General features: G+C 43.4%; 2 protein-coding genes across 8 annotated transcripts in view; one reads left to right on the top strand and one right to left on the bottom strand.

Annotated features, from left to right (window-relative positions):
• The window catches only part of CDK3 (cyclin dependent kinase 3), a 30,769-nt gene extending 20,447 nt beyond the window's left edge, over positions 1–10,322 (top strand). For all 7 annotated transcript variants that reach the window (XM_089535683.1, XM_089535703.1, XM_089535673.1 and 4 more), the window contains 2 exons: positions 6,796–6,999; positions 9,021–10,322. In XM_089535683.1, the coding sequence (XP_089391809.1) occupies positions 6,796–6,999; positions 9,021–9,143 (327 nt within the window). In that variant the 3' untranslated portion in view covers positions 9,144–10,322. The remainder of the gene's footprint in view (positions 1–6,795; positions 7,000–9,020) is intronic.
• A 647-nt stretch (positions 10,323–10,969) lies between these two features.
• Positions 10,970–25,354, bottom strand: part of EVPL (envoplakin) — a 79,204-nt gene continuing 64,819 nt past the window's right edge. Inside the window, exons 16-25 of the mRNA XM_089535643.1 lie at positions 24,668–24,765; positions 24,178–24,363; positions 22,309–22,483; positions 21,960–22,098; positions 21,150–21,343; positions 18,947–19,097; positions 16,981–17,064; positions 16,765–16,875; positions 16,300–16,392; positions 10,970–14,890 (exon numbers count right to left, since the gene is read on the bottom strand). Coding sequence (XP_089391769.1) covers positions 11,444–14,890; positions 16,300–16,392; positions 16,765–16,875; positions 16,981–17,064; positions 18,947–19,097; positions 21,150–21,343; positions 21,960–22,098; positions 22,309–22,483; positions 24,178–24,363; positions 24,668–24,765 — 4,678 coding nt within the window. The 3' untranslated portion in view covers positions 10,970–11,443. The remainder of the gene's footprint in view (positions 14,891–16,299; positions 16,393–16,764; positions 16,876–16,980; positions 17,065–18,946; positions 19,098–21,149; positions 21,344–21,959; positions 22,099–22,308; positions 22,484–24,177; positions 24,364–24,667; positions 24,766–25,354) is intronic.

Below are 25,354 nucleotides of genomic sequence, written 5' to 3'. Positions count from 1 at the left end.
TCCTCCTTCCTTCCTTCCTTCCTCCTCCTCCCTTCCTCCCTCCTTCCTTCCTTCTTCCTCCTCCTCCCTTCCTTCCTTCCTCCCTCCTTCCTTCCTTCCTCCCCCTTCCTCCTTCCGTCCTACCTCCTCCTCCTCCCTTCCTTCTTCCCTCCTTCCTCCCCTTCCCTCCTTCCTCCTTCTTTCCTCCCTCCTTCCTTCCTCCCTCCTCCTCCTCCCTTCCTTCTTCCCTCCTTCCTCCTTCCTCCTCCTCTGCCTCCCAGCCCAGGCCCAAGTGGAGGAGGAGGTGGGTGGCTGCCTTGGCGCGCTCCCCCCCGCCCGTGCGCCAAGGCAGGAGGCAGGCAGCCACCCACCTCCGCCTCAGTCTCCTCCTCTGCCTCCGCCTCCCGGGCCCAAGGAAGTGCCCAGCGCGGAGGCGCGGCAGGCGGAGGAGGCGGTGGGTAGCTGCCTGCCAGTGCTTGTTGCCTTGGCGCGCGCGTGCGTGCACAGGGAGCACCAAGCCAGGCAGGCACCTCTGCCTCCTTCTCCGCTTGGGCCTGGGCTGGGAGGCAGAGGAGGAGGAGGAAGGAAGGAGGAAGGAGGGAGAAAGGAAGGGAGGCTTGGAACGGAGGAGGAGGAGAAGGAGGTGCGCCTCCTGCGCACACCCGTGCCCCCTCCCCACCTCCCCGCCACCCTCCCCCCCACGCACTGCCTCCTCCTTTGCTTCTGAACGGAGGAGGAGGAGGAGGTGGGTGGCGCAGCCACGCGGGGAGGCAGGGGAAGGTGGGTTGGCGCCACGCGGGCCCCAAGCCAGGGGCAGGGGGCCAAACCGGACCGTGACCGTGACGGGCCCCCCAAAAGCGGGTTTGTCACGGGGGTCACCGGGTTATGGCATCCCTATCTAGACTCATTACAGCTAATGCAAGGCTCACTTGTGTATTATTTATTAACTTATTTAGTTAATTGGAATAAATTTCCTCCTAGTCTTATAATTCATAACTTGTTAGTCTGGGGGTTTTACATTCCTACAATCTGTTTTTTGAAATCTATCCCTTGTACAACCTACTTACTTTAACACCTGTTTTTCGGCCTAATGAACTGTACCCTACACAGTTCTCTTCCTCTCTGCTAAGGCTTAATCTTTGTTCATTCATTCAATTTAGTTTCCTCCCTACGTTACATTGTTCCTGAGGTCAAGAAAGGAAATTATATCTCTTTAACTAATTAATTTTTATTTCTGCCTTTATGGCTTCCATATCTTAATTATGTAATTATATATTACTTGCCAGTCATTCTTCGTGCTTTCGGTTTGTTTTTCATTTAAGATTTGGATTAATTTATCAATTTCAGTTGCATCAAATAGTTTTAGTAAGCATTCTTTACTGGGAACATGTTCAGATGTCCATTTTTGGGTAAGGGCTACTCGTTCCATGGTTAACAGATAAAAAAGTATTTTACCAAATTTAGATTTGAATTCTTTATCAACCGTATTCAACAAATAGGTTTCAGGTTTCATTTGCATTTTGATAGATAAAACCAATTTGATTAGACAAGACTTAAACAAGATTGACGGAGATCTAAGGAAAATCACTGGCAAAGTAGAGAATTTAGAAAATACCACCCAGAAGCTAGAAAAGAAACTAAATGAGACATCAACTAACCAACAGGAAGACCAAGCAACAATATTACATCTAGAACTTAAACAAAGAGAGTCCTGCCTGAAATTATGGGGAGTACCAGAACAACAAAATGAAGATCTGTATGAATTTTTATTACTGTATTTAGAGAAATATGTAGATTTACTGGTCTTGAACTCACAAACTTGTGAAGGAAGCAGACAGAAAGAAAATCAATTCATTTGAAATGTGGTGCTGGAGAAGAGTACTTAGGACACTATGGCGAGTCAAGAAGGCAAACAAATGGGTTCTTGAACAGATCAGACCAGGGCTCTCCTTGGAAGCAAAGATGATTAAGTTGAGATTATCATACTTTGGCCACATAATGAGAAGGCACAGATCACTAGAAAAAACAATAATGCTGGGAAAGGTAGAGGGTAAAGAAAGAGAGGAAGACCACAAACCAGATGATTAGATTCAATCAGGTGGATATGGGCAAGAGCTTGCAGGATTTGGGCAGGGCAGTGGGGGACAGGGATTCTTGGAAATGTCTCATCCGCAGGGTCGCCATGAGTCGGAACTGACTCGAGGGCAGCTAACAACAAAAAGAACAACAACAAAAGCGAATCCTATTTGTTTCAACTGGTCAACTCTGAGTATGACAGATGTCAGATTTGGTTCTCTGTTAAGAATCCTTCTTCCCTTATAGTGTCAGTTAAGAACTAGCTGAAATTTATGGAGAAATGTCCTTGGTAGTGAACCCTATACCCTTTTGATGCTCTAATGATATTTTTCTGCAATGAATCTATTGGGTTTGGAGGTGCCTGCTGTGTCGCTTGACTCCAGGTCTTCAGTAATAATAATTAATAATAATTTGTTTTATTTATATACCGCTATTCCAAAGATCATAGCGGTGAACAGCAAGTAAGCTAATTAGCAAGTAAGCTAATTTGCCCCCAACAGTCTGGGTACTCATTTTAGCGACCTCGGAAGGATGCAAGCCTGAGTCGAGCTTGGGCCCTTTTGCTGGTCTTGAACTCGCAACCTTGTGGTTTTGAGTGAATGGCTGCAGTACAGGCATTTAACCACTGCGCCACCAGGGCTCCTTACTCCTATTGACTTACCTTAAGCTCCACCATTCAAATACTCTTCTGACCATGTATGCCTGAGGATGTAGAATATATTACAGTGCATTTTTATTCTTCAGCACCAGGTGGCCAGTATTTAAAAATTAAAACATGCACTTTCTCAGTGTTCCTTTTCTTTGGGAAGCTGAATTGCGAGAGATATAATATAGAGAAAAGTACATCTTCACAAAGAATCTAGTTAAACTATGGAGTTCATATATTCAAAAAATGGAGATAGCCACTAACTTGTGGGGGGAAATCCTTGATATGTGCTTTGTGTACAGTCCGTCCTCGCCTTACGCGGGGGATCCGTTCCGGATCCCTCCGCGTAAGGCGAATTCCGCCTATGCTCGAGCCCCATTGGATTGAAACCAGGTCTTCCCAAAAGTATTTTAAACACTCAACCCCCATCTCCTGTGAGGAACCTCCATGGTTGACTGCAGTGCTGGAAAACTTCCAAATCATTTTCGTGAGGAACAATCTTTTCTTCACTGACCCCTCCTTGTGAGACTACATGGGGTACCAGGAACCACCTCTTTGGAGAGGCAGAATGATATGAGCAGGGGGATAATTTTTGTACAAATCACAGAAGGAGTATAATGGAGTTAGGGATCTTTTGAGGAACCAGACAAGACAGAAGTGAAGGTCCAAAGGTGGAATGCAGGGAGTGAGGCCATAGTTTGGCAAAGGAATAATGAGTGTGGTGGCAGATTTCAAAACAAATGATGCTATAGCAATTGAGTAAGAAGTAATTTTAGAACTGATATTTGGTGGGAAGGAGAGAGAAGTGGCTTGAGATTTCAGATAGGATGTTGACAACCTGGAACATGTACAGAGGAGGGTAAACAAAATAATGAAAGGTGTAGAAACCACGGCCTATGAGGAGCTATTTAGGGAACTGGATATGTTTAGCCTGGAGAAGGTTAAGAGGTGATATGATAGTCCTGTTGAAATATTTAAAGGGATGCTACTTGTGCCATTTACCATACTGAAGATGGAGCAAGTTTGTTTTCAGCAGCTCCTGAGAATAGGACCCAGAGCAATGGATTCAAGTTACAGGGAAATAGATTCCACCTAAACATTAGGAAGAATCTCCTGACAGTAAGAGCTGTTCAACAGTGAAACATGCTCCCTCAGAGAATGGTGGAGTCTCCTTCTTTGGATGTTTTTAAACAGAGGCTGGATGGAGGGCTTTGATTGTGTATTCCTGCATGGCAGTGGATTGGACTGGATGGTCCTTGAGATATCTTAAAACTATAGGATTCTATCATTTAAGGGCCAGGTGTGCTCACAGAGAAAGCAAGGAGTTGGGGGATACAGTTATGACTTGTTTGGCTTTGCCTTGTGTGTTTTTTTTCTGTCATTGATCTTCATTTATCCTTCTAATTACTGTATTGCTCCTGGGCCTACATCTCATTGTTAGTCTCAACTTGAGTAAACCCATTGAATCAGTAGCACTGATCAGATATAGTTGGAGCTAACAAATGGACATAGGCTTGTATATTTAGAGCCAACAACAAGGATGGGACTCATGCAACCTTTCAAATGTTGTTGAACTACAACTCTTATCAGTCCTAGCCACTATGCCAAATAATGAGGAATGCTGGGAGTTTCAGTCCAACAACATCTGGAGGGCTGTATGATTCCTACTCATGGTCCACATTAAACGGCAACGTCAAGAGCAAGGTGAGGTACAAGGCAACTGTTACGTGGATTTGTAATTGGTTGACCGGACGGACCCAAAGGGTGCTCAACAATGGCTCCTTTTCATCCTGGAGAGAAGGGACCAGTGGGGTCCCACAGGGCTCTGTCCTGGGCCCAGTACTGTTCAACATCTTTATGAATGACTTGGAGGAAAAAATTATCAAATTTGCAGATGACACCAAATTAGGAGGAATAGCTAATACTCCAGAGGACAGGATCAAAATTCAAAATGACCTGAATAGACTAGAAAGTTGGGCCACAGCTAACAAAATGAAATTCAACAGGGAGAAATGTAAGGTACTGCACTTAGGGCGAAAAAATGAAAAGCACAGATATAGGATGGGGGACACCTGGCTTAAGGAGACAACATGTGAAAGGGATCTAGGAGTCCAAGTAGATCACAAGCTGAACATGAGTCAACAGTGCGATGCGGCAGCTAACAAGGCCAATGCGATTTTAGGCTGCATCAATAGAAGTATAGTGTCTAGATCAAGGGAAGTAATAGTGCCACTATATTCTGCTCTGGTCAGGCCCCACCTGGAATATTGTGTTCCTGCTACTTCATCCTGCTCGATAAGAGAGAAAAGCTTGCTTTGGTAACAGTAAGCAGTGATGGCGGCATGCAGCTCCTGTCCACAAGTCTCCTCCCCCTCCCTGTGTATGTGTGTGTATGGTGCTAGTTCATTTTCCACACTGGAGTTAGGTTTAACTGGCAGCCCAGTTAGCCCTTCTATGAGGAATGGGGCAGGGCGCAACAGGCGCGTGCACTCATTCAATTGAATGGGATGCACCACCCCTTCCTCCCCGCGCGCGCCCCGCGGCTTGAGCGCGTATGCTCAAGGCCGCGTAAGGTGTGCCCGCGTATGGCGCGGGCATGCTGTATATGTAAAAGATAATAAGTGATTTTTCTTAAATAATTAAAAACTTTTTGTAATGGCATGTGCTTTTCCTCTGTCATCTTGCATTTAGATTGTTTTGTTTTGTGACTGAGCATTGGAAGATTTTAATTTCCAAGTCTAATTACTATAATAATAATATAATAATAAAACTTTAATTTATATCCCGCTTTTTGTTTCCACAATCAAAGTGGCATTCAACCTTTAAAAAAAAATACAATATATACAATTCCCCCCGCCCCCCTACTGAAGTTCTTATCCCTGAAGAAATCCCATCATAAATTTTAATTGCAGGGAGGAACAGTTAACACTTTCCCCTAGTTGCTTGATCCCTGAGGGCAAAGCCTGTGCGTGACTATTACTCTCAGGGAATCCCTTTACAAAAAGAACTTTTCGCTGCCACCACCCAGTGAATGAATTATAATTATATTTTTATTGTAGCTCCACAGCTACCCCTTCCTCACACACACTGAGACTTGTGAGGAATAGAGAGAGAGAGATCTAGTTTCCTTTCTTGCCAACCCAGAACAACCAGTAGCCGAGCCTAGGCACGTGTATAGGAGCATAGAGATAGCAGATGCTTTTTAAGAAAGAAGTTTATTTTAAAAAGGGATAGAATAGGATAGAGAGAATTTATATCACTCTTGCAAAGCCTCCTTGCCTTGCAGGTCAAAGAACATAGTTACAGAGTTCATTCCAGACAAGCCATTGTTGAAAATAACAAAAGGCCTAAACGCACTAGCTAACACATTCCTAACTACTCACGGAAGATGGGATTTGTAGTCCTTTTGAGTTCTTGGAATCAGGGAGCTGGCTCCTTGCCAACTCTACCTGCATTCCTGAGTCTGTGTCCCCCAGACTCCAAGAGACATCATCTGGTTCCCCCTCAGGAGAGGATCGAGGGAGAGACAAAGGAGCGCATGGCCTCAAAGGGCCTTTTAAAGATTTCCCATAGAAAGTTCTTGAATCTCGCGGTCCTACTCTCTGATTGGTCAGTTAGACCTTACATCAGCTATGATGCCACAGCTCATTAGCATGTGATGTCATCTCTCATTAGCATGTTCCTCCTCCCAGATTAACCCCTTATGGTTCAGAAGAAGTTCCCAGATGACTGAAGGACCAGTCATCACAGACCTATAGATGGATTGAAAGAAGGATAAGATAAAATAATGAAGGCAACACCTGTCAACATCAAGTTGTTATGAAGATTATATGTCATTACTAGGATCAGATGCACCATGCCTATCAACAGCAGTTGATGAGGAATAATATTTGACATGGTTTTATTTCATATCTTGCTTATACACTTCCCAAAAGCATCTAATTGGCCACTATGGAAAGCAGGATGCTGTACTGGAGAGTCTCTTGTTACATTGTTATTTGGTGAAATAGTAAGACTGCCCCAAAAGTGAATCATAGTTCTGGTGAGCCAGATAAACAGATCGTCCTCTTTTTTGTTTGTTTGTTTTGTTCCAGGTGACCAGAAAAGCCTTGTTTCCTGGAGACTCGGAAATTGACCAGCTCTTTCGGATTTTCCGCACTCTTGGCACACCTACTGAATCACAGTGGCCAGGAGTGACTCAGCTTCCTGACTATAAAGGGAATTTCCCAAGATGGCCAAGAAAAGACATGAAAGTGATAATTCCAAACTTGGACCGAGATGGACGAGACTTATTGGCTGTGAGTAGAAAGCTGAAACAAAGAGCATGCTGTATTGTGTCAAAGTTGTCCTAAACCGAAATCTGAAATTCAGTCTTGCACATATATGCTATAGTGGGCCATTGGCATCTGCTGAGGTTTGATTCCAGGACACCCCCATGGTGGATACCAATATCTGTGGATGCTTGTCTCATTATAAACAATGCCATAGTAAAATGGTTTCCCTTATATAAAATGGCAAAAATCAAGGTTTCATAGAACGATAAAGTTGGAAGAGAACACAAGGGCCATCCAGTCCAACCCCTTACCATGCAGGAAATCACAATCAAAGCACCCCCACAGATGGTATCCAGCCTCTGTTTAAAGACCTCCAAAGAAGGAGATTCCACCACACTCCGAGCGAGTGTGTTCCACTGTCAAACAGCTCTTACTGTCAGGATGTTTGCCAGTTCTTTTAATACTCTTGGATGTAGTTCATCAGGTCCTGGAGATTTAAATTCATTTAGATTAACAAGGTATTCCTGTACTATCTCTGTACTTATTCTGTGCTAGATTTCTCCTATTGTGTTCTCTGCTCCATTTTCGTCAGGTTGAACATCCTTTTCCTTTTGTGAGAAGACTGAGGCAAAGAAAGTGTTGAGTAATTCTGCCTTTTCTCTGTCCCCTGTTAACATTTCCCCATCCTCTCCATGTAGTGGCCCTACCATTTCCTTCTTATATTTGCTGTGAACATACCCAAAATAGCCCTTTTTATTGTTCTTAATTTTTCTAACAAGCCTTAGCTCATTCTGCACTTTAGCTTTTCTGACTTTACCCCTACATGTGCTAGCTATTTGTTTGAATTCCTCTTTGGTGATTTCCCCCCTTTTTCTATTTCTTATACATGTTCCATTTAAAACTTAGCTCAGTTGAAAGTTTCTTAGTCGTCCATCCTGTTTTCTTGAGACACCTCCCATTTTTCTTCCTCACTGGAACTGTTTTAAATTATGCCTTCAGTATCTCCCTTTTGAGAAACTCCCATCCGTCCTGAACTCCCTTCTCTTTTAGTATTCCTGACCATAGAATTACCCTCAGTACTTCACTAAATTTAAATCCATTCTTCTCAAGTCTAGAATGTGTGTCTGACTATGCCTGGCTTCTCCTTTCCACTGTATAACAAATTCCAGGGGAACATGATCACTCCCACCTAAGCATCCCACCACTTGCACCCCATTGACCAGGTCATCCCTGTTGACTAGGATCAGATCTAAAATAGCTGACCCCCTTGTTGCCTCTTCCTTGCTTTTAAGATTATAAAATAATAGTTTAAAGATGTGGATGGTTGAGTCCATAGATGCAGAATCAATGGATACAAAGGGCGAACTGTATGTACCTCCAGTGTTATTTGCAGTGGAGTGCAAAAAAATAAATACAGTTGGCCCTTCTTATCCACAGATTTTTTATACACGGATTCAATCATTCACGGTTTGAAAATGTTAAAAAAAGTATGCATTTCAAATATCAAACATTGATTTTCCAATTTTTATAAGGGACATCATTTTGCTCTGTCATATTCAATGGGACTTGAGCATACACAGATTTTGTTATACACGAGGGATCTTGGAACCAAACCCCAGCATATAACAAGGGTCCACTGTAAAAGTCCCTCAGATTTCAAGGTTGTCTGAGATTTAAATGAAGGATGAAATACCATGAATGCCTACTAGTCCCACTCAAATGAAAGGCATATACCTCCATGTAAATAGTCTATAAACAGACTATAAGATTAGAACTCAAGCCTTCCAATCTAAATTATATATAATTTTATAGGACAGTATTTCCTATTAATTGTATTTTTGCAGGAGTAATTAGTAAGGTTATTCCAAATTTTGCACATATCTTAATGAGGACTACAATCAGTGCATTCTCATCATCAGTCATTGCTGTTCTCTAGAACTCATTATTTCAGGCTTGCTTGAATAATTTCAGTAAAAGTGTGTTGCTGTAAATGCTTTGGCCCTTAAGGATTGTGACATTCATTTTTGTTCTGCTTGTAATTTCAGCAACTGCTACTGTATGATCCCAATAGGCGTATCTCAGCCAAGGCTGCTTTGAACCACCAGTATTTCCGGCAGACAACACGGAATGCCAAAGAGCAGTATGTGGTACAGAGGTATGGCCTATGAGAAGCGGCAGTTGTGGAGTGACTACAGATGATGGAATTTATTCATCCTGGTTTAGAGGTCTCCAAGGCCTTTTCTGGGATTATTATGTTAATATAAAAATTCAATATTCTACAGCTTTTTAAAATGACAGTTGTATGTTCTTAAAATGAGGCAAGTAAGTGTAGTGCTCACAGTATATGAAAAAAGTGAAGTTTCTCATCACAGTTTAACTAAGTCCAACTCCTGCAATCACATATTATGGTTCAGATACTGTTTTGCAAAGAAATTAGTTATAATAATTTAGTGTATACAGGCATAACCTTAAAATTGGGAGTCTATAAGCCTATGTTGATGTTTGATTCTTTAGTTTCTTACTATGGGTTGTGATTGCAAAGGGTCTGAAATATTCTTTCTTGCATAGCAGCCTTGCTTGCCTTGTTAAGTCTTTTACTGCCACAGTCCTTATTTGGGGTTTCTTTCTATGGTGATTTTTTGTTGGTGTTCACAGTACTATTGGCAAGTAACTAAGTTCAAGATAATCATATAGGGAGAGTAAATAGACATCACAGAGTCACCCCTAATAGTTTTCCATTCCTTTCTATATCCCCCATCATTATACTATCTCTTCATCATACTTTCTTGATCTCTGTTACTGGAGTTTTTGATATTTGTGTTTTTACTGTAATTTATTGAAAATATGAAAGTGTCTGATAGTCAGTGTGTTGAGAGAGAAGCTGTATGACTTTAGATACCACAGGGCATTGAAGAATAAATGCTTGACAAACTATCTGATGATCTGTAGTTGGACCCAGAGTTCCTGTAAGCAGATATTTATTCCTGGGGTGGCCCTTCCACTGATGGAAAGGCATTTTAAAATTGATTCCTTTCTTTCCATGCATCCCCAGATGCCCTTGAAAAAACTGCTCTGAAAGGTTGGTGTATCTGGAGTATGGCTAAAGAGTTTTTAAAGAGAAAATCAGTGGAAATGCACTCCCACTTCTGTAACCATTATCTTGTGCTGCATCAGATTGTTTTTGTAAGTGGAGAAGCCCTTTCATTCATGGGTCCAAACCAGTGTCTAGTCATAAACTTATTTTTATTAAGTTGTTTTTGATGTTTCAGGTGGTTTTTATTGTTAACTGTTGCCATTATATATGTTTCTATCTAAACTAATTGAAATAAAGCATATGCTGGATAAAACTTATCACAGTTAAGATATGATGGTTCAAACTATCCTTACTGACAACAGGCACCATCTCATATACACTTTGTGATTTCCATCTAATTATCCTTATTTTGAATGTGTGCTTTACAGCAAAATACTCTATATTGTCTGGTTGTTGTTTTAAAACAAGGGTTGTGATTGCAAAGGGTCTGAAATATTCTTTGCTTGCCTTGCTTGCCTTGTTAAGTCTTTTACTGCCACAGTCCTTATTTGGGGTGACCAACAGCAGGGACGTAGCTAGGATTTTAGGAAGGGGGGGGTCCAAACTAAGTGCCACCATTATAATGGGGCTTGAGTGTGGCGGCGCAGCAGCACACACCATTCATTTTTCTAATGGAAGGGGGGGGGTCCAGACCCCAAGACCCCCCCCCCCCTTGGCTACGTCCCTGCCAACAGATTTCTGCTTCTGTGTAAGCTATGACCCTAAATGTCCATATAACCATTGGCACTGTTGTTTTCTCTATGGTTTTGTGATTTGCATTTCTTGGGTCTCTTCACTTAAGTCAGACCCCTTCAGGTTTATTGAGCTCTGATTCATGTTTGGTATCCTGATGTAGACATATATCAGTGTGAAGGGAAATGTCCTCATTTTTAAAGATAACTAATAGAGTCTTTTAAATCTTTACTTTTTATTGCATGCATGACAACAATCTAAATTCAAAGCACCTTGATGCATATCCTTTCAAATTGTGAGGAGGCACAGTTTTCCAAGCATATTTTGTTCAATTTAGAAATGCCTTTTATTGCCCTACTGTATACATTTATTTCTGTGTTAGAGCCCTTCTACCATCAGAAATACATCTTTAAAATGCACTGCTGCCTAGGCATAATGAACTAAGATTAGCTATCCAGAATAGCACACCACCTGCTATAAATGCCAGGCATTCTGTTCATCTGCTGACAGGGTATGTGAGCTCTACTGTGGATTTGAAACAGCCTTCCCCAACATTATGCCCTCTAGATATTTGGGGACGTGCTTCCCATCAATCCAAACCAGCATGGTCATAAGAGGGAACAGTGGAGCTGTTCTCTAACATGTGGAGTGCAGATTTAAAGCAGCTGAAGGTACCAGGGAATGAAGACCATGGTGCTGTTTTCAGTGCCTAAAGCGAGGCAAAGTGGGTGAACGGTTTGCTGTTTGATATGATTGATATCCATCAGAGGTGGCTGGAAGAAGGAGGAGGCCACTTAAAGGATCTTTCTGGCAACGAGCCATAGCTTCCTTGTAATTAATTTTTTCTTTAGTGATAGGGTCGACAAGATCCTTTTCGTAGCTGGATTCATCTTGCAGTATCATGGCCAGATCACTGCTTACCATGCCTGTCTGGACAGCATCTGACACTGGGATACGACCAGTTTTCTTGGGATCTATAAGTCCTCCAGTTAGGTGTTGGACCTGCAAATAAGGAAAGGCATTGTCCTTTGTAATCCACCCTTTCTGGACTGCCTCTCCTACAGAGAGCCTTCTTTTGGTGACAGGATCTTCAATCCCCGTGAAAGCCTTCTGAGCATTCAACAACCTCTGCATGTATGTATTGTCAATCAGCCCTCTGTCAATGGCTTTGTGGACAGAGTAGCGATCCCGTGAAATAAGATCAACAATGCCTCCAGTAGCAGCTTGGGCCTCCAGAAGCTTTTGAGCTGTCATTGGGTCAACCAGCTTCTTGCCAAGTGCAGATCTGATGTTGTACTTATTGTCAGAGGTGGTATCATACACTCCAGCAATGGGGAAAGTATCATCACAGAAAGTCATTGGTGGACCAGGAGGGAAGAAGCTCTGCTTTTGTTGGAAAGCAGGTGATGTAACTGGAGACTTGGAGATGATTGAGCCAAGAGAGAGGGATGCATTCTGCTTGGTTTCTCCTGCTACCAGCAGAGCAAACTCAGAAATGGGAATTCTGCCTTCCTTATAGAGCTGGTATTCTTCTTTTGTAATCCTTCTGAACCTCAGAGCATCATCAATGGAGTACTGTTTTCCACTCTTCTTGTCAAGGAGAACAGAAATATCTCCTTTAGGTCCCAGGGTTGTGATTTCCTCCCAGTCACATTCTAATTCTTGCAGCTGGATATACTGATCCCTGTCTATCATGCCTCTTTTGTAGGCCTCATAGGGTGATACATCCTTGCCTGTCTCTGGGTCCAGAATAGAGATCTTGGTGGAAAGATTTGTTTCTCTCATCTGGGTTTCATTGTTCAGTTCTTCTTTATTTACTCTGGACTGGAGTTCCCGGATATTCCTCTCCTTTTCATAAATCTGATCCTTCTCTGTAAGTATGTCCGATTCAAGGCGAGAAAGTTCTTGAACAAGTTGCATCTTCTTTTGTCGATCATTCTCTGTTCTTTGGTTCAGGAGCTTGGTCTGTTCTCTAAGAAAGAGGATCTTCTGTTGCTGCTCCCTTTCCAATTCACTTAATTCATCCTCCAAATTAGCTTTTTCTAGCATTGTCACATTCAGAGCTTCCTGAAGTTCAGCTTCTTCTCTGGACCATGTCTTCTTCATTCCTTCTGCTCTCTCAATTTTTTCCTTGAGACGCCTAATATCCTCTTCTGCATTTTGCCGGGCAGTTCGTTCCCTGCTTAGCAGATCCCAGAGACGTGCTCGCTCATTTTCTAGCACTCTGTCCTTTTCCACTCTAATGACTTCTTTGTAGATAGTTTTTTCCTGGGACTTTGTTTTTTGCAAAGCATCAATTTGGGCTTGGAGGTTCTTGCACTCCCTCTGCAAGCTCAATACTTGAGCCTTCTCATTATCCAGATCAATTCGTAAGTTAGTACTGGACTGCTCAAGAACTGGATCTTTCTCAAGCTTGACCACTTCTTCCGTGATTATTTTTTCTTGAACTGGGGTGGGACTTTCCTCAATTTCCTTTATCCTTAAGGTGATTTGCCTTATCTCTTTTTCCAAAGCAAGCCTTTTGTTTCTGTCATCTTGGAAATTAAGCAGTTTCTCTTTGTCTTCCACAGCTGCCCGAAGCTGTTGAACCTCACGTTCCAGGCGTCGGCGGCTGCTGACCTCATCATCCAAGCTCTTGCTGAGCCTGTTATGCTCATCTCTGAGCTTTGGGTCTCTCTGTGTAAGAATGACCTCCTGGACCACCACTTTTTCCTCAGGCTTCCTCCTCTCTAGAAGCATATACTTATTCTGGAGGTCATAGATGGCATCTTCAGTTGCTCTCCTCTTCTGCGATGCATTACGTACTTCTTGGCGGAGCCGTTCAGCTTCTCTTTCTAATAGAGGGTCTTTCTCATATCGGACAACCTCCTTGGTAACCAGCTTGGTTTCGACTTTGGATCTTTCTCTCTTCCACTCATCCCTTTCTCCCTGAAGCCTAATCAGCTGTTCTTGGGACCTGCCATTCATATTCACAAGGTCATTCAGCTGTTGCTTCAACCTGTCTATTTCTCTTAGTATCTCTGGGCTTTTCTCCATCTTCACCACCTCTTGGATGATCTCTTGAAACTCCACTGTAGGTGGCTGTGACCTAAGAACTTTCAACTCATTTAAGGCTGTTTCCACTTCCTGGCCAATCATTGTCCTTTTTCTTGTAGCTTCTTGGAGTTCTCTCTTCAAACGTGCAATCTCCTCTTCAGTTTCTGGGTCAACACAAAATATCTCATTGACTCTTTCCTTAACTTCCACTTTAGGCTTTTGCTTCTCTAGAGCACTGTATGTGCTCTGCAGTTTTGTCAGCTCACTTGCTAACAATTCATTTTTGTTCCTCTCCTCATTAATAAGAGTCTGAAGCTTGGAAGACTCCTTTAAAAGCTCTGGGTCTTGCTCCACCTGTTTGACCTCTTTCACAATGACCTTCGGCTCCGCTGTTTCAATTAGCTTTTCAAGCTCTTCAATTCTGCTTTTCACTTTTCCTATTGTATCCACAACTGATTTCCTCTTGAAACTGTCTTCATCAATTTGCATCTGCAGTGTCCTGATGGCTTTGAGCATCTCTGGGTCCTTCTCCAGCTTGACCACCTCTTTTACCACCACTTTCTCTCGGATGTTTGGCTTCCTCTGCTCTAGCAAGTGAAGCTCTTTCCTGAGCCGTTCAAGTTCGGAGATGGAATTTGAATTCTCTTGGAGGTGCCTGATTTCTTCTTGGAGTCTGGCTGCTTGGGCATCTAGGTTTGGATCTTTCTCTATTTTAGTAACTTCTTTAGTAAGTAGCTGACATTTCACAGGCTTCTTGTCTTTCTCCATTTGGAAGGCCTTGCTGTTCATTATCTCAATATCTGCCAGTAGGTCCTTTCTTTTATTCTTTTCATTCTCAATTTGACGAGATATTTTAGAGAGATCACTCTCAAGAGTTGGATCTCTGTAGTACTCAATCACTTCTTTCTCCTCTACCCTTTCAATCGGCCGCTGAGTCTTTAGCATCAGAAGTTTGTGTCTCTGTTCTTCCAGTTCCTCCTGAACCCTGGCCTTCTTGCTCCGTTCCTCTTCCAGCTGAGATTTCAGGGCTTCTGGTTCTCTCTCCAATCTGCCCATGTTCTGAGACTGTTGAGTCTGCTCATATGTCACCTGTACTGCCTCATTTACTTCCTTCTGCAGAAAAAAAGAAAGAAAAAAAAAGGAAGTAAAAAAGGAGGCAAATTTTTACAAACATAATTTGTGAGCATGTTTAACTGTAGGTATCAAAACTTGGAAAAGTTAAATTTTTGGATGATACACTCTCAGAGGCTGCAATCCAACACCCCCCTCAGTGCAGTGTAATTATCTGCATGAGGAAATACATGGCACTAGCACTACACAACTCCCATGCAGAAAAGCAACATTGCATAACAAATGGCAGTGACCAACTGCAGTGCGCATCCACAATACACAAGGCAAAGTGCATAAATCCAAAGCACAATGTTGCTGTATGCACAATGCTGCTTCTGACACTATCAGCAGAATATGGCCTTATTGCATGTGCAAGTAAAGTGGAATCACAGTCAGATAATTAATGCCTCTGGAAGGGGGCTACCACATTATGTTGTTGTTGTTTTGTTCTTTTCCTGTTTTCTCTTGTTTAAAATGTGCTCCTTTATACCATCACAAAAAAATCAGTTAATGATCCCCTTTTCTGCCTCTGTTTCACTATGATTTCAGGCATGAAAGTTCAATAGTGCTTGTATGGTGATTTGGGGAGGTCAGGGTTGGTCAATGGACATGCTGTGAGTGGGCAAATGCTAGTCCACCTCCAATGATCAGGACAGAAAGAGAAGGGGCAGGAAGCTCTCACCTCCAACCTTGCTTCCACTATAGAAGGATTACAACACAAAGTTCTGGTGCCAGAGTCCATATCCTCCAATATTTCATGCAGCCCAGCAACATCGGAATATTGCAAAAGTTAGGAATGAAAAAAATAGACAAGCTAGGAGAGGCTACAGCAGTTTCCTAAACATTTAGGCTTTTTTTTTCATAGAAAATCCATTGCCAAATGATCACTCCCCCCCCCCCCCCATTCCAACTGGGACTTGTCAGAGAAGTCAAAACATTGCTAACTGTCTCCTCATCCCTCCTTTTCCAAGCTTTTCCAATTTTAATTGTGTCATGTATGTATACACAGTTGTAACTTGTTGTGACCCATTTTGGGTCCCTTCTTGGGAGAAAGACAGGATATAAATGAAGCAAACAAAATAAATGAATTGGGCCAGTGAGCTGGGGATACCACCTTCTACACTAAATGTTTAAGGATTCAGGTGCTATTTGCCAACAAAAAATGGTGAAGACCAAAAGGTAGGAAACTGGTGCACACTCTGGTAGGATTTTTTTCTAAGACATCCTTGTACCCTATGTTGAATTCAAATGACAAAATCATTAGGATGTGGTTGTGTGATAGCACTTTGAAGTAACTTTTTGACATGTTTTTATATGAAACAAAAAGGAAAGAATCAAGAGATCATCCTTACTCCCTCGAGATACCAAATCTGGAATTTATTGTTTTTCCCATTTAGGCCTCCGACAAATACCTTATCCAAAACTTTCTTTGCAAATTCCAGCCGGCTGAGCTGCTCTTTGTTTTCAGCAGCTGTCTCTGTATAGAGCTTTGTCACATTGTTTTCCTAAGTAGAATAAGCACAAACATTATTCAGACAACATGGTACTTCTTTCTGTGAAATGCTGTAATCCCCTCCCCCCCCCCCCCATTTTAAGACAACTACAGTCACTCCTCCTTTTTCATGGGGATCCGTTCAGGCCCCCCTCGTGAAAATGGGAGTTTGCCCCATTGGCTTGAATATAGGCATGGGCGTTGTTTTTTGGGTGTGGGTGGGAGAGGTCTTAATGTTTTACTGGGTTTTTTCCCCAAAGCAATTGATACTTTTAAAAGGGTTGTTGCTGTTTTGACATTTTAAAAACTGTTTCAGAGTCATGGGACTTGGTTTATTAGAAGACGTGGGAAATTTTATATAAATAAAGTTGGATCATGTTCTCACCTCAGCCTGGATGCTGTCTTGAAGTGGGGTCACACGAAGGCGTTTGGCAGAGGAAGCAGTCAAAGAGGGATCCAGAGAAGACCGATATTTTCCTGCCTGAAGTTCATAATCCTATTTTTTTCAAATAAATGAAATAATGAATGAAAGAAAAATCAGAGAAGAATAGAATGGTTCATTAAGTGGAAGTAGAAGAATACAAAGAACACTGTAACATACATTGAGGACAGACTGCACATTCTTGGACAAGTTGACAACAGAATTCTTGTCAGACTCTTTACTCTGGATTTCGTCTGCCAATCTCTGCAGTGGAAACAGAAATGGAGAATCAGGATCCAGTCCTTTGCTGGATAATTACTCATTAGTATTATTCATTTGTAAAGCACCAGTGTATGTTTATTATAAACAACAAAAATTATAACATCCCTGCCTGAATAGGGTTTTTGCTTTAGTTCTCTACTTGTTAAGCTTTGTTGGAAGGAGGAAAATAGATTAGTATACAACTAATTAAACTTAACTAGTTATTTCCAAACTGTTCCTAAGTGCCTGTCAACCAACACATTAATTTGTTGAGCCTTGTTTGGGTGAGGGACCAAATAACACATAGCTGGTAAGGTTTAATTAGTTATTCCAGTCTTCCATCTCTTTGGAGTTTATCACACGTGAAATATGAACTAAAATCCAAAGCAAATCTGAAGGGAAGGGGAAGCAGAGTCAATTCCAATCCAAGGCAATTCACGTGATTAATTATCTCACATGAAGAGCGGAATTGTGGTCATACCTGAGGCAAAGCGAAGTGAGTGCAAAATAAATTATCACATCAGTACATGACATGTGGATTCACCAATGCAAATTGGCATCCTTGCGCATGCTCAGTGGGGCTCTGAACGCATCATGAACCTTTGCACTTCCGGGGTGAAAAGGGGGGGGCACTTCCTGGTTCCACTTTCACGTGAATGTTAGCCTCATGTGAATGACAGCTTCACCTGTCTTTCTCCCTTCTATTTTCCCATCCCTGGCAGCCAAATCCAAATGGGTCCTCCGTGTCAGAGCCCCCATCCATTTCAGCCACATCTACATCTATCCTCCGTGTCAGAGCCCCCATCCATTTATTATTATTATTGAGGTATTATTATTATTATTATTATTATTAATAATAAAAAATTTCTTTCACTGCAAAATAATCAGTGTAGAAGCTGCAGCTTTACTTGGAAGTAAATACTTTGGATCTGAAGGAGACCTATTTTGGAGAAGTGCAGAAATGATCTGGTTTCCCTTATTCACCATGCTCCCTAAAATACCACCTCCCAGAATCCAATCCACTCTCCTTCCCTTTGTAACAGTTGCCTTCTCTTAGGTTTCTCCTGCACTGGGGAAATAATCCGGTTTGACTCCACTTTAACTGTCTTGGCTCATTGCTATGGAATTTTGGGAACTGTAGTGTCGTGAGACATTGAGCCTTCTCTGCCAGAGAGCTCTGATGCCTCAGCAAAATAAATTATTATTATTATTATTATTATTATTATTATTTTGCAGTGTCTTCTTCTCCTTTGGATACCTTGCCTCGAGCAGAGGCAGGAAATAAATTGTTTTTATTATTAAAGAAATATTAATAATAATAATAATAATAATAATAATAATAATAATAATAATAAAATTCTTTCCTGCCTCTTCTCAAGACTGGAGGCAGGGTGCCTTATTCTCCTTTGGGTACCCTGCCTCGAGCCTTGAGGAGAGGCAGGAAAGAAACTATTATTATTATTATTATTATTATTAAAGAAATATTATGCAGCCTCTGTTCTTGAAGGAGGAGCACTGGAAGCAAATGGAACAAAACTGCAGCGCTGCATCATGGGAAATCTGCCACCTTGGAGCTTTGGGGGGGGGGTGTACCAGGACAGAAGCAAAGTTGCATTCCACACCAGACCAATTCGGATTGAAATCGAAGTGGGCTTGGAAACAATTTTTGTGAATTCGCTTGTTACCGAATTCACAAAAATCAGGAGCCACTTTGGATTAACTTTGGATGTGGCTCAGAAATACGCCCCATAGAAGGCAATCACGTGTGATAATCTGTCACGTTTTAAGGTGAATTCGCATGGTTGGACCAGGAGTGACTTTGGATTGGAGCTGCAAAACCTGTCATGTGATATCATCCTTTGACTGAAGGTAGCACAATTCTCACCTTCTGCACCTGGAGCTTGTAGTTGATCTGACTGGGGCCATCTGTGGTCTTAACTTGGTACTTAGGCAGATTGTTGAGCCAGAACATCAGATTCTCATTTGCATTTTGGAACTGTTGGTAGGTGAGGCTGGTATTTCGGAGTGTCTTCTCTCTGGATGTGTGGGCACAAGTTTAGAAAGAACTTAGAAGGAGATGTTACAGAGAAGATTTCCTCAGAGAAAGTCCCTTTTCCTTCTGCGTTTCGGGTTCAAATTAGATGCTAACCGATATCCTGCATCACAATGGCAGACTGTAAAGTTCCTCCAGGAGTAGTTACATCTTGTCTGCCTTCACCACAGGGTCAACCTACCTGTCTGCAAGCTGCCGCTCCATGGCCATTTAGCAGCCAGGTGAAGATGGGGCAGGGGGCAGCCAGGTAGCCAGCTCCATTCCACCTAAAAAAACACCTCCTGGACCTCTGGGGGACTTCTGGGAAATCTAGATCTAGAGCAGGGGTAGGCAACCTTTTTGAGCCGGGGGCCAGGTTGGTGTCCCTCAGGCGACTGGGGGGCCGAAGCCGGGGGTGAAGCTTCAACCCTCCAGGGCGGGGCCACGTGCGGGGGGTGGAGCTTCCACCCTCCGGGGCGGGGCCGTGTGCCAGGGGTGGAGCTTCCACCCTCCGGGGCGGGGCTGCGTGCCGGGGGCGGAGCTTCCACCCTCCGGGGGCCAGGCCTTCCCACCTTTGCTGGCCCCTGACGGGGCCCCAGGCCCCGTCAGAGACCGGCAAAAAAGCTGGTGGGGGCCACCAGCGCTGGAGGGCCCCCTGGAGGGCCCCAGAGACAGCACCGGCCCTCCCAGAGGCCCCCTGCCGTCCCTCGGAGCCCTCCTGGAGGGCCCCAGGGACGGCAGCGGGCCCCCCAGAGGCCCCCTGCCGCCCTCAGAGCCCTCCTGAAGGGCCCCAGGGACGGCAGCGGGCCCCCCAGAGGCCCCCTGCCGCCCTCGGAGCCCTCCTGGAGGGCCCCAGAGACGGTAGCGGGCCTCTCAAAGGCCTGCTGCCGCTGCCGCCGCGGCCGCCCATCGCGGCTTTTCGCTGCTCTGGGCGCCGCCATTTTGGGCGGCAAAATGGCGGTGAAGTCTCGCACGACCTCCCCCAAGGTCGCGCGAGATTTCACCGCCATTTTGGGTGAAAAAATGGCGGCGCCCATAGCCCCAGAGGCTGCTCTGGGCGCCGCCATTTTTTCACCTAAAATGGCCGCGAAGTCTTGCGCGACCTCGAGGGAGGTCGCGCGAGACTTCGCCGCCATTTTGCCGCCCAAAATGGCGGCGCCCAGAGCGGCGAAACGCTGCGACGGGTGGCCGCGGCGGCGGCGGCGGCAACGGGAGGCAGGGGCCGGCCGCCAGGCCTCCGCGGGCCGCATCCGGCCCGCGGGCCGGAGGTTGCCGACCCCTGATCTAGAGGATGACTACTTCTTCCTATGGGCAGCTACAGACAGAGAGCCCTGTTTGCCTCGTTGACCCTTGTCCTCTCCCAACCAATGAATGGCTGATTCATGGAGATCTCCAGACAGAAAAAAGTTAGATGGCTCAGAGCAGATGGAGATGCCGGATCCCTCTATCTGTCACAATAATAACAGCAATGGCATATGCAGGCATAACGTTATGCATACCCTCCAATATTTCATATCTGAAAACCAGGATATGTAGAACTAAGGAAGAACAAAGTTACAACATCCCCCCCCCCCCCCGCCGCCCACTGAGTTAATGGAGCAAAAAATACATCTGCACTTTGAACTCCATTTGTAGCCTCTGAATTTAGCACAGGCCAAAGGAGGTGAGAGAAACTGGGACATTTTTAAAACAACTGAAAAGTGAAATGACAAAGGATTAATCAGGACTGTTCTTGCCAAATTTGGACAGTTGGAGGATAAGTGTGTTTCACTTTCAGGATGCCAGCCATAGTCTAGCGATTTCAAAGCTCTTCCTTAACCTGGCTGAATATGAAAAGCAGCATATTCAAAAGGAACTTTTCCAAGATACCCAACACATTCTCTCTTGGCTGCACATAGATGGTTTCCAAGTGCTGGTTGCAATGGGATCGTGCAGGGAAAGGAAAAATGACAAATCCAAATCTGTCTTTTAAAACTCACAAGGGTGTGAATTCATGGGAAGGGCTGGTTTTCCTTTACTAGCCACATCTACCACTGGAGATGGTTGGGCTTCCCACCTGTGATCCAGTTGGTCAGCAACAGCATGATATCGGTCATTAAGCAGCTGGACCTCCTTTTTCTGCCTGGGCAGATCTGGGCAGTACTCCTGGAAATTGTTCTGCACCGCACTGCAGCAATGTTCTGCATCCTTGAGACTTCGGTTTAGCTTTAGCAAACAGTCCTCCTGCTTTATTAAATCTCGCTTCAGTTTCTACAAGGGGAAGAGGCACACAATTTGGAAGAGTAATTTTGTTTCAATAGATAAATAAATCTTAACACAGTTGTTTCCCCAGCTTGCTCCCTTCCACACAAACCATACCTCCATATTTTAATTAATTAATTTGTCTTACAGGATGTGCAGGAGAAACAAAGCACAAATAAATAGTTTCATTGGATTTTATTAAATTGAACATGTGAAGATGTCTGCCGGCTGTAAAGTGGAAGAGAGAACTAGTTAGGGTTAAGGAAAGAAAAGCGCAGAAGGAAGAAATTAAAGGGAGATGGGATGCGGGTGGGGAGGCTCAGAGATCATGAAGGATATTTTTTCAGAGATCACCCAGTGAGGTACAGACAGGCTGTGGGGAAAAAACAAGGACTTTATCACATGACCCCTGCTCTGTTAATGAAGGGAAGTGAATGCATACTGGATTGGGACCACTTCCTTCCACATGTCCCTTCATCAGCACAACCGGGCTGTTGCTGGCCTGTTGCACTCATCTTTAATCCTACCTCCCATAACAAATATCCTCTTGTTTCCTGTGATGAGAAAGGTGAGATTGGACTACCCAGATGTACTTGGAGTTCTTCTGACTCCAAAGATCTCTCACCTGAAGTTCATTAGCACGATCCTTCAGTGCATTGGGTGAGGCTGGGATGGTGCCATCATGAGATAATTTGGCCTCAAAGTTGCTGATGATTTTGTCCGTGTTCTCTATCTGATTCTCCAGGTTCAGGCCTGCTTTGGCTCTAAGGGTGGGGAGACATCGTAAAAACAAAAGGCAACATTTCACTTCAGAACTGTTTTCTGCAACACCATGCTAGAACAAAACGCTGTTCTCTTTTATCATTCAAGCCAAAACTCTCAAGATTTCATAGAAATGTTGGGGAGGATGCTTCCTCCATATTCCATTCACTCATTACTATTCTCCGGTAGCAAGTCTTGCTGATGTCACTTACTTTTCCTCATAGAGTCCCGAGAGCACCTTAACATCACTGTATTTGTTCTTGATGTTGTTGAGCATCACAGGGAGCTGAGAGGCGGTGGTGCTGGCAGTCTTCTTTGAAAGATAGGCCTCACACTCCTTCTGAGCAGTCTCTTTCTCTGCTCCGATGCCTTGAAGTCTTCTTGTCGCTTCCTGATAAAAAGGCAATACAGTACTTCTCTTAAAACCAATCAATTAGGTTCAATGCAACAGTTATCTACTGAGAGATCATAATGCTGATTTCAGTTGGAGATACATTCTAGACTTTAGAAGAGCAGATTTCAGTAAACTTAGAGAAGTATTGAGGGTGATCCCGTGGTCAGAAATACTAAAAGAGAAGGGAGTTCAGGACGGATGGGACTTTCTCAAAAGGGAGATACTGAAGACAGAATTTCAAGCAGTTCCAGTGAGAAAGAAAAATGGGAGGTGTCTCAAGAAACCAGGATGGATGACTAAGGAACTTTCAATTGAGCTAAGTTTTAAACGGAACATGTATAAGAAATAGAAAAAGGGGTGAAATCACGAAAAAGGAATTCAAACAAATAGCAGGCATGTGTAGGGATAAATTCAGAAAAGCTAAAGCGCAGAATGAACTTAGGCTTGCTAGAGGGATTAAAAACAATAAAAAAGGCTTTTTTGGGTATGTCCGCAGCAAAAGGAAGAAGACGGAAATGGTAGGGCCACTGCGTGGAGAAGATGGCAAAATGCTAACAGGGGACAGAGAAAAGGCAGAATTACTCAACATCTTTATCAATGACTTGGATGACAGAATTGGGGGCATACTCATCAAATTTGCAGACAACACCGAATTAGGAGGAATAGCTAATACTCCAGAGGACAGGATCAAAATTCAAAATGACCTGAATAGACTAGAATGCTGGGCCAAAGCTAACAAAATGAAATTCAACATGTAGAAATGTAAGGTACTACACTTAGGGTGGAAAAATAAAATGCACAGATATAGGATGGGGGAGACCTGGCTGTACGAGACTACGTGTGAAAGGGATCTGGGAGTCCAAGTAGACCACAAGTTGAACATGAGTCAACAGTGTGATGCAGCAGCTAAAAGGCCAATGCAATTTTAGGCTGCATCAATAAAAGTATAGTATCTAGATCAAGGGAAGTAATAGTGTTTAGCCTGGAGGAGAGAAGGTTAAGAGGTGATATGATAGCCCTGTTTAAATACTTGAAGGGATGTCACATTGAGGAGGGAGCAAGCTTGTTTTCTGCTGCTCCAGAGAACAGGATCCAGAACAATGGATGCAAGCTCCAGGAAAAGAGATTCCACCTCAACATTAGGAGGAACTTCCTGACAGTAAGGGCTGTTCGACAGTGGAACACACACCCTCAGAATGTAGTGGAGAGTCCTTTCTTGGAGGTCTTTAAACAGAAGCTGGATGGCCATCTGTCAGGGATGCTTTGATTTGGATTTCCTGCATGGCAGGGGGTTGGACTGGATGGCCCTTGTGGTCTCTTCCAACTCTACGATTCTCTGTTTCTATGAATCCATCCCCACCCTGAGGCAGTCTATTCCACTGTTTAACAGTTTAGTAGGTTATATACTGTATGGGAAAGATGGGAATTTAATTTTAAATACGCAACTACAAGAGTTGATAACAAAACTTTTCTCTGCTCCTCTTTCTTTACCAGGAGTGTCAGTAAATTTGTTCACCCAAGTTAGATCTGTGATCATAGCAAGACTACTAGTACCAACACCAGCAGAAATCTCTGTCATTTCACTTATAGAGGTGTTGATTCCCACAAAGTATAAACATCTCATCTTGGGACAAAGTATGAGAGGAAGCTATTATAGTTAAGTGAGCAATGCAGATTCCCCCAGCACTTGCTTCCTGGTCTCTGATCCGTTTAGTAAGGTCCTCTATAGGGTCACTGTGGTTCAGTGGAGTCCTCAGGCGGCTATAAGTCTCCTTCTTGACCTGGCCCAAGCCGCCATCAATTTTCTCCAGCTTATGAAGCAACTGGTCAGCTTGGGAGTCATCCTGGACCACAGTGGAGGTTCTGATGGGAGCTGTAATGACAAGAAAAATTGACCATCAAAGGGAGTTGATGAGATCCAAGTTAAATATAGTAAGCAGGACTTTTAAATTTCGTATAAAACAAATTTGCCCATGAGGTTTAATTTATTAATAAACATAATTACAATGCATAAATCCTTCCATCTTTCCCATCAGTTCTGAAAGCTTTATCCTTCCCCAGGACACTTGAGACATCTTTGAAGGCTTGTGGGGATATTAGCAACTTTAGCAATCCAGTCACACTACAGTAGTGAGGTTGTAACTTCCAGCTAGAAAGCAGCCAAAATGCTAACATACCCTGATTACTTGCTTTAACAGGTCCCTTCTGGTTGCTCCTTAATGTGTTCTGGGCTGTAGCTCTCTTCTGTTTTACCATGTTCAGCTCACCTTCCAACCTAAGCACAACAAACAGTGTCAACTTTTCCTACCACACCCACTGTGTATACAAACTATACTTAGAAAAATATGGTTTTTTAGTGAGACACGAGACTGACTTTCAGTCTAGATTAATTTGTAAAAAAAGAATAAACAGAATTTCTGTCCACCTCTCCCCAAAATGGTAGTTAACACAGAATAGCTATACTACTTCACACTTGGTACATAGTGTACATAGAACAGTTCTCTACAAATGAGGCTTTGTATATCCACTGCTTCAGGATGAAGAGGGCTGCTCCTCCATGGCAACTTCTATTACTGCTAAAATAACATCTGTGTGTAGTAATCTTATGACTTGCCAATTGGCCTACTATATCAGCTTTGCTCTGGACATTTATCTGAAGCACGCACAGCCACAAAGAAGCACACTGCTCAGGCACCAGAGAAACTTATTTTCAACCACCTTTTGTTCCCTAAGTCAGTGTGGTTCACTCATGACAACAAGCCTTGTAATTAATTGGCAAAACCCCTCTTGGAACATAATTTTTTTTCTTGCAGTTTTCCTTCCTGTTGTTGTGCGACTGGAGGCTGGACCCCCCTCCCCTTGCC

Source organism: Sceloporus occidentalis, unplaced genomic scaffold (assembly GCF_023333645.1).
Source record: "Sceloporus occidentalis isolate IW3139 unplaced genomic scaffold, rSceOcc1.0.p SCAF_1, whole genome shotgun sequence".
Taxonomy (NCBI): domain Eukaryota; kingdom Metazoa; phylum Chordata; class Lepidosauria; order Squamata; family Phrynosomatidae; genus Sceloporus; species Sceloporus occidentalis.
The sequence above is the reverse complement of the archived record's forward strand: the minus strand, read 5'-3'. Positions and strand labels throughout refer to the sequence as shown.